This window comes from Mobula hypostoma, chromosome 5 (assembly GCF_963921235.1).
Source record: "Mobula hypostoma chromosome 5, sMobHyp1.1, whole genome shotgun sequence".
NCBI lineage: Eukaryota > Metazoa > Chordata > Chondrichthyes > Myliobatiformes > Myliobatidae > Mobula > Mobula hypostoma.
In genome coordinates, this window is record NC_086101.1 from 162,195,702 (window position 1) to 162,210,874 (window position 15,173).

Here is a 15,173-nt window from a genome sequence, read left to right on the forward strand (position 1 = left end):
CCATCCTCTTTTCATCTTCGGCTTTTTAACAGATGGTGTGATTGTTTGATTCCAGAATTTGCTGGTATTTGATTGAATTCATTTTTCCCTCTACCAGTAAATGTTCCCCGTGCCACTGGCTACAACACTAGGCCAAAGCATGATTGATCCACCCCCGTGCTTAACAGTTGGAGAGGGGTTCTTTTCATGAAATTCTACACCCTTTCTTGTCCAAACATACCTTTGCTCATTACGGCCAAAAAGTTCTATTCAAAAGGTTCAAAGGAACATCTAAACAAGCCTGATCCATTTTGGAAACAAGTCCTGTGGACTGATGAAGATAAAATAGAACTTTTTAAGCCACAATGAACAAAGGTATGTTTGGAGAAAAAAGGGTGCAGAATTTCATGAAAAACCCCTCTCCAATTGTTAAGCACGGAGGTGGATCGATCATGCTTTGGGCTTGTGTTGCAGCCAGTGGCATGGGGAACATTTCACTGGTAGAGGGAAGAATGAAATCAATTAAATACCAGCAAATTCTGGAAGCAAACATTACACAGTCTGTAAGAAAGCCGAAGATGAAAAGAGGATGGCTTCTACAACAGGATAATGAACCTTAACACACCTCAAAATCCACAATGAACTACCTCAAGAGGCACAAGCTGAAGGTTTTGCCATGGCCCTCACAGTCCCCTGACCTAAACATCATCGGGAATCTGTGGATGGACCTCAAAAGAGCAGTGCATGCAAGACGGCCCAAGAATCTCACAGAACTAGAAGCCTTTTGCAAGGAAGAATGGGTGAAAATCCCCCAAACAAGAATTGAAAGGCTCTTAGCTGGCTACAAAAAGTGTTTACAAGCTGTGATACTTGCCAAAGGGGGTGTTACTAAGTACTACCATGCAGGGTGCCCAAACTTTTGCTTCAGGCTCTTTTCCTTTTGTTATTTTGAAACTGTAAAAGATGGAAATAAAAAAAGTTTTCTTGCTTAAAATATTAAAGGAATGTGTCATTTTTAACTTTATGCCTTTTGGAAATCAGTTCATCTTTTACTTGCTTAGCTATTCACAGTAACAGAAATTTTGACCAGGGATGCCCAAACTTTTGCATGCCACTGTGTGTACGTTAATAAATTTACTTTGAACTTTATAGTATGCCAAGAGCACTGACTACGAAGTTATACAAAGAAAGATTCTGATTTTCTATTTTCCCACCACCACCCCAATCCAAATTGCCATTTTCCTATTTCTGTGCCATTTTGCGAAGCACTAACATCTCTGATGTTCCTGCACAATCCAGGAACTATTGCAAAACAGACAACTCACTGCCCACACAGAGCTATTATAATAGCCAGTGAGCTGTGGAAAATAAACTCAAAAATAGTTGTATTTCGGGGTTACTTGCAGTTTTAAAAAATCATTTAAAAATTAACTTAAATTATAAAAAAAACATTAATACTTGACTTTCTCTTGTGCTGGTATCTCCATGTGAAGGGAAATAGAGCTGCAACCAATGGGAGCTGTACGGAAGAAATAGATTGAAATCTTTGGAAATCAAGATTTCAGTGATCAACAGACAAGTCTCCGAATTTGAGTCTGTATTGGTTTCAATTATAGGTATAGGTCACAACACAGTTTAATATATTCAGTCACTGTGTTATGTATAATGGGAATTGGGCTGCAGTTCAAACGCTGCTACTAGATGGCAGCTCATTTAACGTTCCTCTCCAATGACAGTGGGTTATGCTATTCCTTAAATTATTCAAAACCTGCAGATCTGAGAGAGTGCTCCAAAGTCATCTAGATGACTACAATACAACTTTCTGAAGGGAATGAAAGCATATTCCTCTGCAAATATAGCCAATGTTACATTACCCCTAACCTCTGGACACTGCTGAGACTTAAATTTCATATTTAATTTATCCTCACAATATATGTTAAAATTCTGTTAAAAATCAGTTAATCTGATATTAATCTTATATTTGCCACACCAGTTACTATACCTCATCTTTTCTTCGAACAGAATCCTCATAAGTACAAATTAGCTGGTTTAAGTTCTGGGTCTGGGAGGCCATTTGTGCAATTTGAGCTTCATGCTTCTCCTTTTCTTCTTTTAACTCCTGCTTATGTTGTTCAATTACTGAAAGTCTCCACTGGCGAATTTCAGAAAGAATATTGGCCTTCCAAAAAAAAATAAAGAAAGCCATCTTTTAAACTTCATCAAAGATACACAATAGCAGAGTGTACTATTCACACTTATTTTAAAAACACATAATTGAACAAGTCCTTTTTATGAACTCACTTCTACCAAATACTTTTTCCCCTCCAAAAGTAATTAAGCCATAATATCAACAGTAATGTTTGATAAGGTAACTAATGACCCAAGTGCTCAATTACCTCACAGGTGCAACACAATTATTTTAAATGTTCAAGTCCAGTTTTGATTGTTCCCTCTGCACTACTTTTCATACAACTGTTCATTTTTTTCATATTTTCCTCATTTAAATGCAAATTACACACTTGAAAATCTTAAAAACAAAGTAGCAGCAACAAAGGCCTTCCAACTCTTGCGTCTACTTCTTCAATCAATACAATCATGGCTGATCTTACCCTCAGCATCACTGCACCAATTCCCCATTCCTCGATAGCCTTAATATATAAATATCCATCAAGTTCCATTTTGAAGATGTACAGAAAATGAATTTCCACAGATTCAATTAAAAGTTTCTCTTCCTTTCATTACTGAACAACCTCTTATTTTGAGGCTATGATCACAGGTTCTCCAGCTAAATGAAGTGTTAATTCCACATTTATTCTTTCAAATCTTTTAAGCATTTTATGCATTTCAAGGAAATCACTTTTCAATCAGGACAGCGTAGGAACATTAATAATTAGAACTAGGTCAACTAGCCTCCCAAGCCTGCTCTATCACTTATTGAGATAATGGCTGATCTTCTACCTTGATCTTCATTATGCCCAAACTATCAATGGGGTTTTTGAATCTTAATGAACAGAGCCTCTATGTGGCCCTCTGTTGGTCAACATCCACCGTCAATATTGCATCCTGGCCATCTACACTGTTGTTGCAGCGCTGCCAGCATGCAAACCAGAGCAGTAGAATATGTAGAGAATGCAGTAGGCTCCCCTCTCCAGGCAGCTGATGAATCCAAAGGAAAAGCAGAGGCCAATACAGTTTTGCACAATTGACGTCGCAGGAGTTGCCAGTCAGCATTGAACTCAATGTAGGACTGCCTTAGGGACTCCAGCTCCAGAATCTTCCTTTGGGTTTACTTCTGAAGCCTTCCCCATGAGTGGGTATAGCCACAAGGCAGCGGAGGTTTGAGATCAGAGTATTTCTTCTCCTGGATGAGCTGTCAATCACTGCTGATGAGCCCCATCTGCCTGGACATGCCTTGAGAATTTCAACAAGTCAATAGCTCTGGGTGAAGCCATTCTATACCAAATAGAATACCCTCTATACCAAATGGCTTAATCCTGTTTCTGAGACTGACTCTAGGTTTCAAGCAACAGGGGAAATATTCTGGATAGCAGTAACAGGATCGGTCCAAGTCTAGATAGCAGTAACAGGATCGGTCCAAGTCTAGATAGCAGTAACAGGATCGGTCCGAGTCAGCATGGATTTACGATGGGGAAATCGTGCTTGACTAATCCTCTGGAATTTTTTGAGGATGTAACTATGAAAATGGACAAGGGAGAGCCAATGGATGTAGTGTGCCTGGACTTTCAGAAAGCCTTTGATAAAGTCCCACATAGGAGATTAGTGGGCAAAATTAGGGCACATGGTATTGGGGGCGGAGTACTGACATGGACTGAAAATTGGCTGGCTGACTGAAAACAAAGAGTAGTGATTAACGTCCCTTTCAGAATGGCAGGCAGTGACCAGTGGGGTACCGCAGGGTTCAGTGCTGGGACCGCAGCTGTTTACAATATATATTAATGATTTAGATGAGGGAATTAAAAGTAACATTAGCAAATTTGCCGATGACACAAAGCTGGGTGGTAGTGTGAAATGTGAGGAGGATGTTATGAGAATGCAGGGTGACTTGGACAGGCTGGGTGAGTGGGCAGATGCAGTTTAATGTGGATAAATGTGAGGTTATCCACTTTGGTGGTAAGAACAGGAAGGCAGATTATTATCTAAATGGAGTCAAGTTAGGAAAAGGGGAAGTACAACGAGATCTAGGTGTTCTTGTACATCAGTCACTGAAAGCAAGCATGCAAGTACAGCAGGCATTGAAGAAAGCTAATGGCATGCTGGCCTTCATAACACGGGGAATTGAGTATAAGAGCAAAGAGGTCCTTCTGCAGCTGCACAGGATCCTGGTGAGTCCACATCTGGAGTACTGTGTGCAGTTTTGGTCTCCAAACTTGAGGAAGGACATTCTTGCTATTGAGGGAGTGCAGCGTAGGTTCACAGGGTTAATTCCCGGGATGGCGGGACTGTCATATGTCGAAAGATTGGAGCGACTGGGCTTGTATACTCTGGAATTTAGAAGGCTGAGAGGGGATCTTATTGAAACATACAAGATTATTAAGGGATTGGACACGCTGGAGGCAGGAAGCATGTTCCCGCTGATGGGCGAGTCCAGAACCAGAGGCCACAGTTTAAGAATAAGGGGTAGGCCATTTAGAACGGAGTTGAGGAAAAACTTTTTCACACAAAGAGTGGCGGATATATGGAATGCTCTGCCCCAGAAGGCTGTGGAGGTCAAGTCTCTGAACGCTTTCAAGAAAGAGATAGATAGTGCTCTTAAAGACAGTGGAATCAAAGATTATGGGGATAAGGCAGGAACTGGATACTGATTGTGGATGATCAGCCATGATCACAGTGAATGGCGGTGCTGGCTCAAAGGGCCGAATGGCCTACTCCTGCACCTATTGTCTATTGTCTTCCTGCTTTTAAATTCTTAGAAGGGGTTAGACAAAATCAAGTTTCAGTGAGGAAGATTCACTTGTACTGTGTAGTGAGCTGTGAAGAAGATAGTAATAGTTTAAAGAGATTGTCAGGCTGGCAGAAGGGGCAAAAATGTGTGGCAGATAAAATTAATGCTAAGATATATAACTGTTAAATTTTGGTAAAAAGAATACGGATGAATATAAACCAGAAGACAAATCACAAAAAGATACAATTACAGAACAAATATTAACTGAATAAGCTTTCAAATGGCAGTTTGAGAAAATAATTAAGAATGTATATGAGATCCGAGGCTTTAAAAATAGAGGCAGAGTGTACAAGAGCGACAAAGTGATTAACCTTTTTAAAACACTAGTTCACAAGTATTGTGTAAAGTTTTGCCACAGTACAGTAAAAAAGGCATGAAGATGGCAGAGATGTGCAGAAGAGATTTAATTTATTGATTCTAGGGATGAGAGACATAATTAAATAGTTTGGAAAAGCTGGGTTGTTCTTTGAACATAAAAGCTACAAGAACATCTAACACAAGTTTTTAAAAATTATTAGGGATAAGACAGTACAGCTAGAGAAAATCTTTCCATCTGCATATGGATAGATGGTGGTGGGGGTGGGTCAAAAGCTCAGAGATGTGGAATTACAGTGACTCAAAAAAACAACCAGAAACAACAAGAAGGTTTTGGTTTTAATATAAGTGCAACAAATGGTCAAATGCATTGCTTGGGTATTAAGGCAGAAATCAACTATCATGTTCAAGAGGAAATATGGGAGAGGGCTACCTGAATCTTGCTTATCGAATTGGTTCAGACTCAATATGCCAAATGGCCTCCCTGCATTTTGCAATTCTCTCCCACTTAAGTCATTACTTAAATCAGTACTGAACACTTATTTCAATCAGTCAAATCTTTGCTAAATAATCAATGAAGATAGTTGCATTAACAAAGCTCCAATATTACTAACCTTGAGTTGGTCACTTGCAATGTTGAGTATATTTTCTACCTTATCCAGATTTTCAGCTGGAATAGGCAAATGATGTACTGACTGAGACATCACAGGTGTTCTTGTGACTGACACATGCGAAGGGGTCCTTTCAGAGTGAAGCAGCCTTTCTATAGGCAAAACTGTATTTGATGCCGATGAAATAGTTATCTTCTGGGAAACTTCCCGCACTGAAACAGGAGCATAGTGTTCAATAAACTCTTTTACAAATGTGCACAACTTGGACTTAATTGTTAAGAGGTAAAATGTACATGAAGTAATGAAGCAATACCACACAAGCCCTTAAAATAATCCACTCATTTAATTGCTCTATGAAATTTAAAACTTCCACAAAATACATGCAATCTCGTTAACTGATTTTAATAACTGAAATAAAAAGCAATTTACAAGACAAATTGGGAACCGATAATCTAACTTTACAATAAAAAAAATAAATGCACCCCTGCATCCCATCAGACTTCATTCACCTTATCGCAAGAGAATCCCAGTCAGTTTTGCATTTTATAAAAACAGTGACATCACAGGGGTTAAATACATCATAGTAAACACTATATTTAACATTAGCAAGAAACACAGCAGTGACATCATAATACACTGATCATAAAACACAAATTCTGCTGTATGTGAAATAAGCTCCGTAAGACTGCCAAAATTTATTTTCAAATCTTTAAAAGGTAACAAAGCAGCAATATGACTTTGGAGCAACACCTCATATACCATCTAGGTAGTCTCCAGCCCCTTGGTATGAACATAGAATTCTCCAACTTCCAGTAATTCCCTCCCCCCTCCCTTCCTCTATCCCTATTTCACTCTACCCCCTCCCACAGCTCCCTCATGGTTCCGCCTCCTTCTTCTACCACCCATTGTTTTCAGGGCTAAGATGTCAATGCTTCCCCTCCCCCACCCCTTTGTCTTTCAAATTACTGGTCTATCAACTGACGCTACAAGCATTCTTCAAATCCTTCCCCATCTTTCATTCTTCAGTCCTGACGAAGGGTTCCGGCCCGAAACGTCGACTCGTCGTCTCTGACTGATGCTGCCCGACCTGCTGAGTTCATCCAGCGTACTGAAAGTATTGCTTTTATGACTTTAATTAAGAAGTGCATTTACAGCATGAGCAGTGGGGGTAAAAGGCAAAATAATAATATTATGAATACTGTTAATTATTACCTCCCAAATATCAATGATTAAAAAGACCAGAGAAACATTATGCCCACAAAACACTTGCTTCATTTTGTTTTCATCCTACTCAAACATTACTTTGCTTCTCCAACCCACATTTATACAAATCGGCTTTCAAGCAAATGTTCTCCTGCACCATTTGCCTCAAGTTGTCTCAAGTTGTCTTATTCATGCTAATATTATATTTTCTATGCAAAGCCTGCTTTTCCAATAAATTGAGACTTGTATATTTGCTTCAGAAATTAACTTTATATACACTTCAACTATAGTTTTCTAAAATTCACAAGGAATCAATTCTGGATAATACTGCCTTGCTTAGTTTTAGCAAAGAAACAACATCTAAAAAAAACTAGTACCCTCAATTATGCAAGTAATCTCACAAGAACAAAAATTATTTTTTCCATTCACAAAATGCTGAAGGAACTCAGCAGGCCAGGCAGCATCTCTGGAAAAGAGTAAACAGTTGATATTTCAGGCCGAGACACTTCATCAGGTTGTATGCTTTACTTTGACTTCTAGCATCTGCAGATTTTCTCTTAGTTTTTTTTAAATTACTGATTATGCAAAACAAAATTGTAAGCAAAAGATGATGTGGATCTTTACAACTGGGGCAGTTAAAGTTACATTAGAGGTAAGGAAATAAGCAAGAAATTATAGAAATACTTCGTCAGTCACAAAAGATGTAGAAAGCCTCACAGAAACAATGGAGGACAAAATATTCCGAAGTTGACGGGAATTTGAAAATTAGTGTTAACAAAGATTTTGGAGAATTTAATAGAACTGAAAGCCAAAAAAAGAACCACTACCTACACTACTTACTGCTAGACCTACATTACTTGCTAAGATTTTTGAAGAGATTGCTACAGATATAATGGGTGTTCAGGATGACAGCTTCCAAAATTCCAAGATTTTAGAACAGTTCCTCCAAATAGGAAGGTAGCAAATCCTATCTCACTATACAAGACAATAAGACATTGGAGCAGAATTCAGCCATTTAGCCCTTCAAGTCTGCTCCACCATTCAATCATAGCTGATCCTTTTTTGCCCTCCTCAGCCCCACTCCCCATAACCTTTGATGCCATGTCCAATCAAGAAACTATCAAGCTCTGCCTTAAATGCACCCAACGATCTGGCCTCCACAGCTGCCTGTGGTAATAAATTCCACAAATTCACCACCCTCTAGCTAAAGAAATTTCTCCACATCTCTTTTAAATGGATGCCCCTCTATCCTGAGGCTGTACCCTCTTGCCCTAGACCCCCCACCATGGGAAACATCCTTTCATACCTACTGTCTAGGTCTTTCAACATTAGAAAGATTTCAATGAGATTGCCTCTCATCCTTCTAAATTCCAGCAGGTACAGAACCAGAGCTATCAAATGTTCCTCATATGATAACCCTTTCAATCCCGGAATCATCCTTGTGAACCTCCTCTGAACCCTCTCCAATGTCAGCACATCTTTTCTTAGATGAGAAGCCCAAAACTATTCATGATACTCAAGCTGAGGCCTCACCAGTGCCTTACAAAGCCTCAGCATCATATCCCTATTTTTGTATTCTAGACCTCCTGAAGTGAATGCTAACATTACACTTGCCTTCGCCTTCCTCACCACCGACTCTAACTGCACGTTAACCTTTAGGGTGTACGGCCAGATTTGGGAACAGCTTCTTTCCAACTGTGATCAGACTGCTGAACGGATCCTGACCCGGATCTGGGCCGTACCCTCCAAATATCCGGACCTGCCTCTTGCTTTTTTTGCACCACCTTACTTTCTATTTTTCTATTTTCTACTTATGATTTATAATTTAAATTTTTAATATTTACTATCGATTTGTAATCCAGGAAGCAGGAAGTGCAGAATCAAATATCGCTGTGATGATTGTATGTTCTAGTATCAATTGTTTGGCGATAATGAAGTATAAAGTTCTGTGCAAGGACCCCCGAGTCCCTTTGCATCTCAGATTTTGGAATTTTCTCTCCTTGTTTAGAAAATAGTCTGCACTTTAGTAGTAGAAATAAAGGCGCATGGCCATGTATTTTCCAACATTGTATTTTATTTTTCACTTTCCTGCCCATTCTCCTAATCTGTCCAAGTCCTTCTGCAGCTTACCAATTTCCTCAACACTACCTGCCCCTCTACCAATCCATATCATCTGCAAACTTGGCAACAAAGCCATCTATTCCATTATCTAAATCATTGATATACAGCATAAAGAAGTCCCAACACAGACCCCTGTGGAAAACCACTCGTCCTTCCATTTCACTTTGGCCAACTCTTCTCTCCTACCACTGTAATTTCTTTTACTCCACTGAAATACTGCTATGCCAGACTTTATTTCTCCCTATCAAATATGAAGTTCAATTCAATCATATTGTGATCATAGTCTCCTAAGGGTTCTTCTACCTTAAGCTCCCTCTTCACCTCTGGTTCATTACATAACATTCAATCCAGTACAGCTGATTCCCCTAGTAGGTTCAACAACAAATTGCTCTAAAAAGCCATCTTGTAGGCATTCAACAAACTCATTTGAGATTCATTTCCAACCAGATTTGCCCAATCGACCTGCATGTTGAAATCTCCCATGACTATCATAACATTGCCCTTTTGACTTGTCTTTTCTATTTCCTGTTGTAATCTGGTCCACATCCCAGCTACTGTTGGGAGGCCTGTACATAACTGCCATCAGGGTCCTTTTACCCTTGCAGTTTCTTAACTCTACCCACAACGATTCAACATCTTCCAATCCTATGTCACATCTTTCTACTGATTTAATGCCATTGTTTACCAGCAGAGCCACGCCACCCCTCTGCCTAACTTCCTATCCCTCTGATACAACGTGTAACCTTGGACATTCAGCTCTCAACTACAACCATCTGATAATCATCCTGACAATCTGTAATAGTGCAACAAGATCATCCACCTTATTTCTTATACTCCGTGCACTGAGATGCAACACTTTTGAATACAGTATTTGCTACCCCTTTTGGTTCTACATCCCTAATGCACTGATACTCACCCTGCTGGCTGCAATTAAGTCTTACCTGCCCTTCCTGACAGTCTGACTGCACTCTATCTTTGCCTTTTTACTATCTGTCCTATCCTGTGTCCCTTTACAGCAGTTCTACCAAATAAGTTCAAACCCTCCCCAACAGCTCTAACAAACCTGCCTGTGAGAATATTGATTCCCCTCGGGTTCAGGTACAATCTCCCCCATAAGAGATCCCAATGATCCAAAAACCTGAAGCCCTGCCCCCTGCACCAGCTTCTCTTCCCAATGAAGCAGTGGAGGTTACCTCAGTAACTATATTTAAGACAAAGTTGGATAGATTTTTGCATGGTAAGGGAATTAAGGGTTATGGAGAAAAGGCAGGCAGGTGGAGATGAATCCATGGTCAATTCAGCTATGACCTTATTGAATGGTGGAGCAGGCTTGACAGGCCAGATGGTCTACTCTTGCTCCTATTTCTTATGTTCTCAGCCATGCATTTATCCGCCAAATTACTGTTTCTACCCTCACTGGCGCGTAGCAGTGATGACACGAGATGAACAAAGTCCAGAGGGTTCTGGGTGTTATAGTACACGAATCACAAGGTAGGTGGGCAGGCACAGCAAGTGGCAAGGAAGGCACCTTTACTTGCAAGTAGATTGGAGTTTAGAAAAAGGAAAGTATTGTTACAATTCTACAGATGAGACCACAATATTGAACCCCTTATTTTAAAAAAAAAAGCATATACTGGCATTTGAGGGACTTCCAAGTGATTCACTAGGCTAAGTTCTGGTACGAGAGATTTGTCCTATCCTGCGTAGCTAAAGCAATTAGATGAATTACTGAAACAAGAGAGTAAATAACAGAACGGCAATATGTTTCCATGATTATGAAAATCTGACATTGGGTAACAATGAGTTACAAGATTAAGGGCAATCACTTAAAGCTGAGATGCACAAGAGGTTCTTCTTACAAAGGCTTGTGGATCTCTGTAGCTCTCTACCCTGTAATATCATGGAGGCTAAATCACTGCAGGTATTTAGAGGCAGTACATTGATTTTTGAAGAATTGTGAAATTGAAGGCTATAAGGAGCTAGCACGGAAGAGAGGAAGAAAGGCTTATGGTGATCTTATGAGATCAAACAGAATTCTTTCAGGGAAATGCCAGAATGAGGTGTCCTCAGTATCTTCATTCAGAAAGGAGATGAGGGGAAATTCATTTTTGAAATTCTCTATCTATGAGGGTTGTGGAGGCTCAGTTGCTGAACGTGTTCAAGACAGATTGATAGATTTTTGAATATTAAGAGGACCAATGAATATGAAAGGGTGCAGAGGAGATTTACAGGATGTTGCCTGGATTGGAGAGCATGCCTTATGAGAACAGGTTGAGTGAATTCGGCCTTTTCTCCTTGGAGCGATGGAGGATGAGAGGTGACCTGATAGAGGTGTACAAGATAATGAGAGCATTGATCGTGTGGATTGTTACGTATCCCGTAACTGGGTTGCCAAACCAGCAGAAATGGATCACTCAGTTGGAGTCTGGATTACTAGAACTAAGAAAGTTTTATTAAAGAAACAAGCAACACAGTACTCTAATCAAAAGGATAATAAATGCAACAGTTCAGCAATGATAAACACACATGTACACAGAATTAGGATAACAGGATCAATCAAGCTCTATCGTTGTCTAGGGGTAAATGACCAGTTTCAAAGTGACGCAAAGTTCAGTTCAATTTAGTTCAGTTCAGTTCGCAGACAGTGGGGAGAAGGAGAGAGAGAGCAAAACGAATGAATATTCAAACGGCTTCCACACACAGACCTTCGCAGTCAGCTTTCGTGCGAACCCTTTGTGATGTCATCTGAGGTCACCGACCGTGACCCCTCCGTTTCCAGATACGATCGTTTCTCTGCGGTGAACCCGGCACCCAGGCAAGGGTGGACACACACCAGGTTCCCGCCGATCGTGCCTTTCCAACCTGTGCTTGTCCCGCGACCAGCCGTCCAAAAACTTCCCACCGACTTGTGAGAGGCGCACCGCGTCCAGGGTCTCGTTACCTCGGGGTGTCGTGTGTCTTGCCTTAGCGAACCTGTCCCTTTTTATCCCCCTGCTGGGGTATCGCCTGTCCATCACTTCAAACAGTTCAGGGTTCAAAGGGGGAGCCGATCTTGACAGCTCTCCTTCCGTTACACTCCCGTCCCTTCATTAACATCTCCAAATGCTGCTCCATTGTTTTCCTTATCTCTCTCTCTCTCCTGAAGACAAGTGGCAGACCAACTGCTGATCCCACTGGTGCCAGCACAGGACAGCTAACATCTTGATCTATGTGTATTCTCATCACAGGATAGTCAGAGGCTTTTTCCCCAGGGCTGAAACGGCTAGCACGAAAGCACATATTTTTAAGGTGCTTGGAAGTAGATACAGAGGAGACATCAGGGGTTAAGTTGTTTTTCTTTTTAAAAACACAGAGAGTGGTGAGTGTGTGGAATGGGCTGCCGGCAGCAGTGGTGGAGGCTGAAACAACAGGGTCTTTTAAGAGACTCCTGGATGGTTACATGGAGCTTAGAAAAATAGAGGGCTATGGGTAAGCCGAGGTAGTTCTAAGGTAAGGACATGTTCGGCACAGCTTTGTGGGCCGAATGGCCTGTATTGTGCTGTAGGTTTTCTATGTTTCTATGAAATTAGTGAACAAAAACAGTATGGAAACAAAAGATTAGTCATATTATTAAAAGGAAGAGCAGAAAGAATTCAATTGTTTCCAATTCTCTTTCCTACTCTTATGTTCTCATGTTCTAGCTTGCTTGCTAGTATCCAGCTTTTTAAAAAGAAATAATGTTCTTTTTCTATAATACATCACATTATATATTTAAATCTGATGATGCTTTGAAGTCACTGGACTACATTCATTCAAACTTGGACAACATCATTACATGTATTATTTTTCAAATAAATTGGGGTGATAGTGTCACAGACTGCAAGGCTGCTGCCTCACAACCCCAACTATTAGGAATCCTGACTTCTGGTGACATCTGTGCAGTTTGCACATTCTCCCTGTGAAAGTGTGGATTACCTCTGAGTGCTCAGGTTTCCTTCTTCATCCTCACTACATAACAGTTGACAGGTTAACTGGCAGGTGAGATTTGACCTTGAGCGTTGGAAGAGTCAATTGAAGTATTGTGGAGAATAAAATGGATTTGCATAAGTGGGCAATACCGGAGCTATGCAAGAGCATTTGCCCATTCTATGCATTCCCCCTCCCCGCCCATTTTAAGCTTTGAAAGATGCCTGGTACAATTTGAGAAGCAGAGGTGATCTTAGTATCCTGAACATGCTGGCAATGGGAAATTCCACAGGGCTAATACCTTTGGTGCCTAATGGTTCTACTCTAGTTGGGCAAAGTCAACTGCCTACTCGTATGATGAAAGGAAGGTAAGTGTTGAAATAACTGAAGATGCTCAGCTCTAAGAACTGTTTCAAACTTCTGGAGTGATGTCTTAATGCTGGTGTTACTGACCTCCAATAACCACAACAACATTACTCTGTGCCATTTAGGATTACAGCCATTGATGTGCTTTCCCCTCATGCCCTTTGACTTCTGGTAAAACTTTGCCAATTGTTTGACGCAAACACGAGGAAACATAATTGTTTGATCTCAGTTTTACTAGAGTTTTTGACTCTACATTTGATGTTTTTGCCTTCAGATGCTGTCTTGTTGTCAAGAACAGTGTTTCTCCTTACTATTGGAATTCAGTTCTTTGACTCACATTATAAAGTCAAAATTCTTAAGTGCAGTAAATTCTTTACTGCTGTTAACCAAGGAGTATATCAAATTTTTTGAAGTTCACCTGATCAAATTTTCTAAGAGTCTTTAAGGATTACTCAACTGCATAGAAATGAGGACCTTTTCAGAAGGCTTCAATAACCAACTTAATTTACAAAATTCACTCAAGGTATTGCTGTAATAAACAGATAACTTACAAACTTAAAGTCTGAGTGAACAGGCCAGTGGCACGCCAGTTCAGTCCTGTATTTACATCAGAACTATGCAGCAGTCCTATTGGAAATGCATCAAGTGTCACTGCTGGCACATGAAAGTATTATTAAATTCACTCCATCCGTGTATTCTTTCCTAAAAACCTACACAGTGTCCTTTTGAGTATGTACCTTCTGCAGATTTTTCTTTTTGCGCAGAATCAGGTTTCTCAGGGACCAAAGTTATGCCTGCAGCCCATTGTCCTTCATGCCTCCCCTGGTCTGTTGGAGAACCTGCTGGAATATCAATGTAGATCATTCTCATTGACTGTCAGAGTTCTTGCTCTACGGTGAAAATGAGATCTTATCCACTTAAATTTAAAAATTTAACACAAGAGAGCTTAATGAAGGAAAGTATTCTCACATTCGGCCTTAAAAATTCCTCTACAAATGTTTTTAGAAGGGGCATAACTTTTTAATCACAATTCAATAATACCAACACACAAATGCTGGAGGAACTCAGCAAGCCAAAAATGTTGACAGTTTATTATTCTTCTGATGTGCTGGGTTCCTCCAGCATTTTGTGTGTGTTACTTTGGATTTCCAGTAGCTGCAGAAATTTCATATCAATAATACCAAATATCAAATGTTCAATGTTGTAAGCACATGCCCTTACCTGCTTGTCCCTAAAAACAAAAACCTGTGAATAACAGTGAATTACTTCCAGTCTTTGGAAGCAATTGGTCATGATTATGACCAACACACAACCTAGCCACTCCTTTCAATAAATGCTTTTTAATTTTAAGCAAAAGGTGAATGCATTTGAAGTGCACATTAAAAGTGATTAACCCTGAACAATGATTAATAGAGATTTCTGGCCTTGTTATCAAATATTCACATCCAGAGAGACAAGAATAATTCTAATCATGATGATACGAGATAGATAGATATATAAAGTGGCATGCAAAAGTTTGGGCACCTCGGTCAAAATTTCTGTTACTGTGAATAGCTAAACGAGTAAAAGTGAACTGATTTCCAAAAGGCATAAAGTTAAAGATGACACGTTTCTTTAATATTTTAAGAAAACTTTTTTATTTCCATCTTTTACAGTTTCAAAATAACAAA

General features: G+C 40.0%; 1 protein-coding gene across 5 annotated transcripts in view; it reads right to left on the reverse strand.

Annotated features, from left to right (window-relative positions):
• poc5 (POC5 centriolar protein homolog (Chlamydomonas)) overlaps positions 1-15,173 on the reverse strand; it is a 119,957-nt gene that overhangs the window by 78,981 nt on the left and 25,803 nt on the right. For 4 of the 5 annotated variants that reach the window (XM_063049278.1, XM_063049280.1, XM_063049277.1 and 1 more), the window contains exons 4-6: positions 14,241-14,345; positions 5,872-6,080; positions 1,982-2,158 (exon numbers count right to left, since the gene is read on the reverse strand). In XM_063049278.1, coding sequence (XP_062905348.1) covers positions 1,982-2,158; positions 5,872-6,080; positions 14,241-14,345 — 491 coding nt within the window. The remainder of the gene's footprint in view (positions 1-1,981; positions 2,159-5,871; positions 6,081-14,240; positions 14,346-15,173) is intronic. The other variant, XM_063049279.1, reaches the window with a different exon arrangement.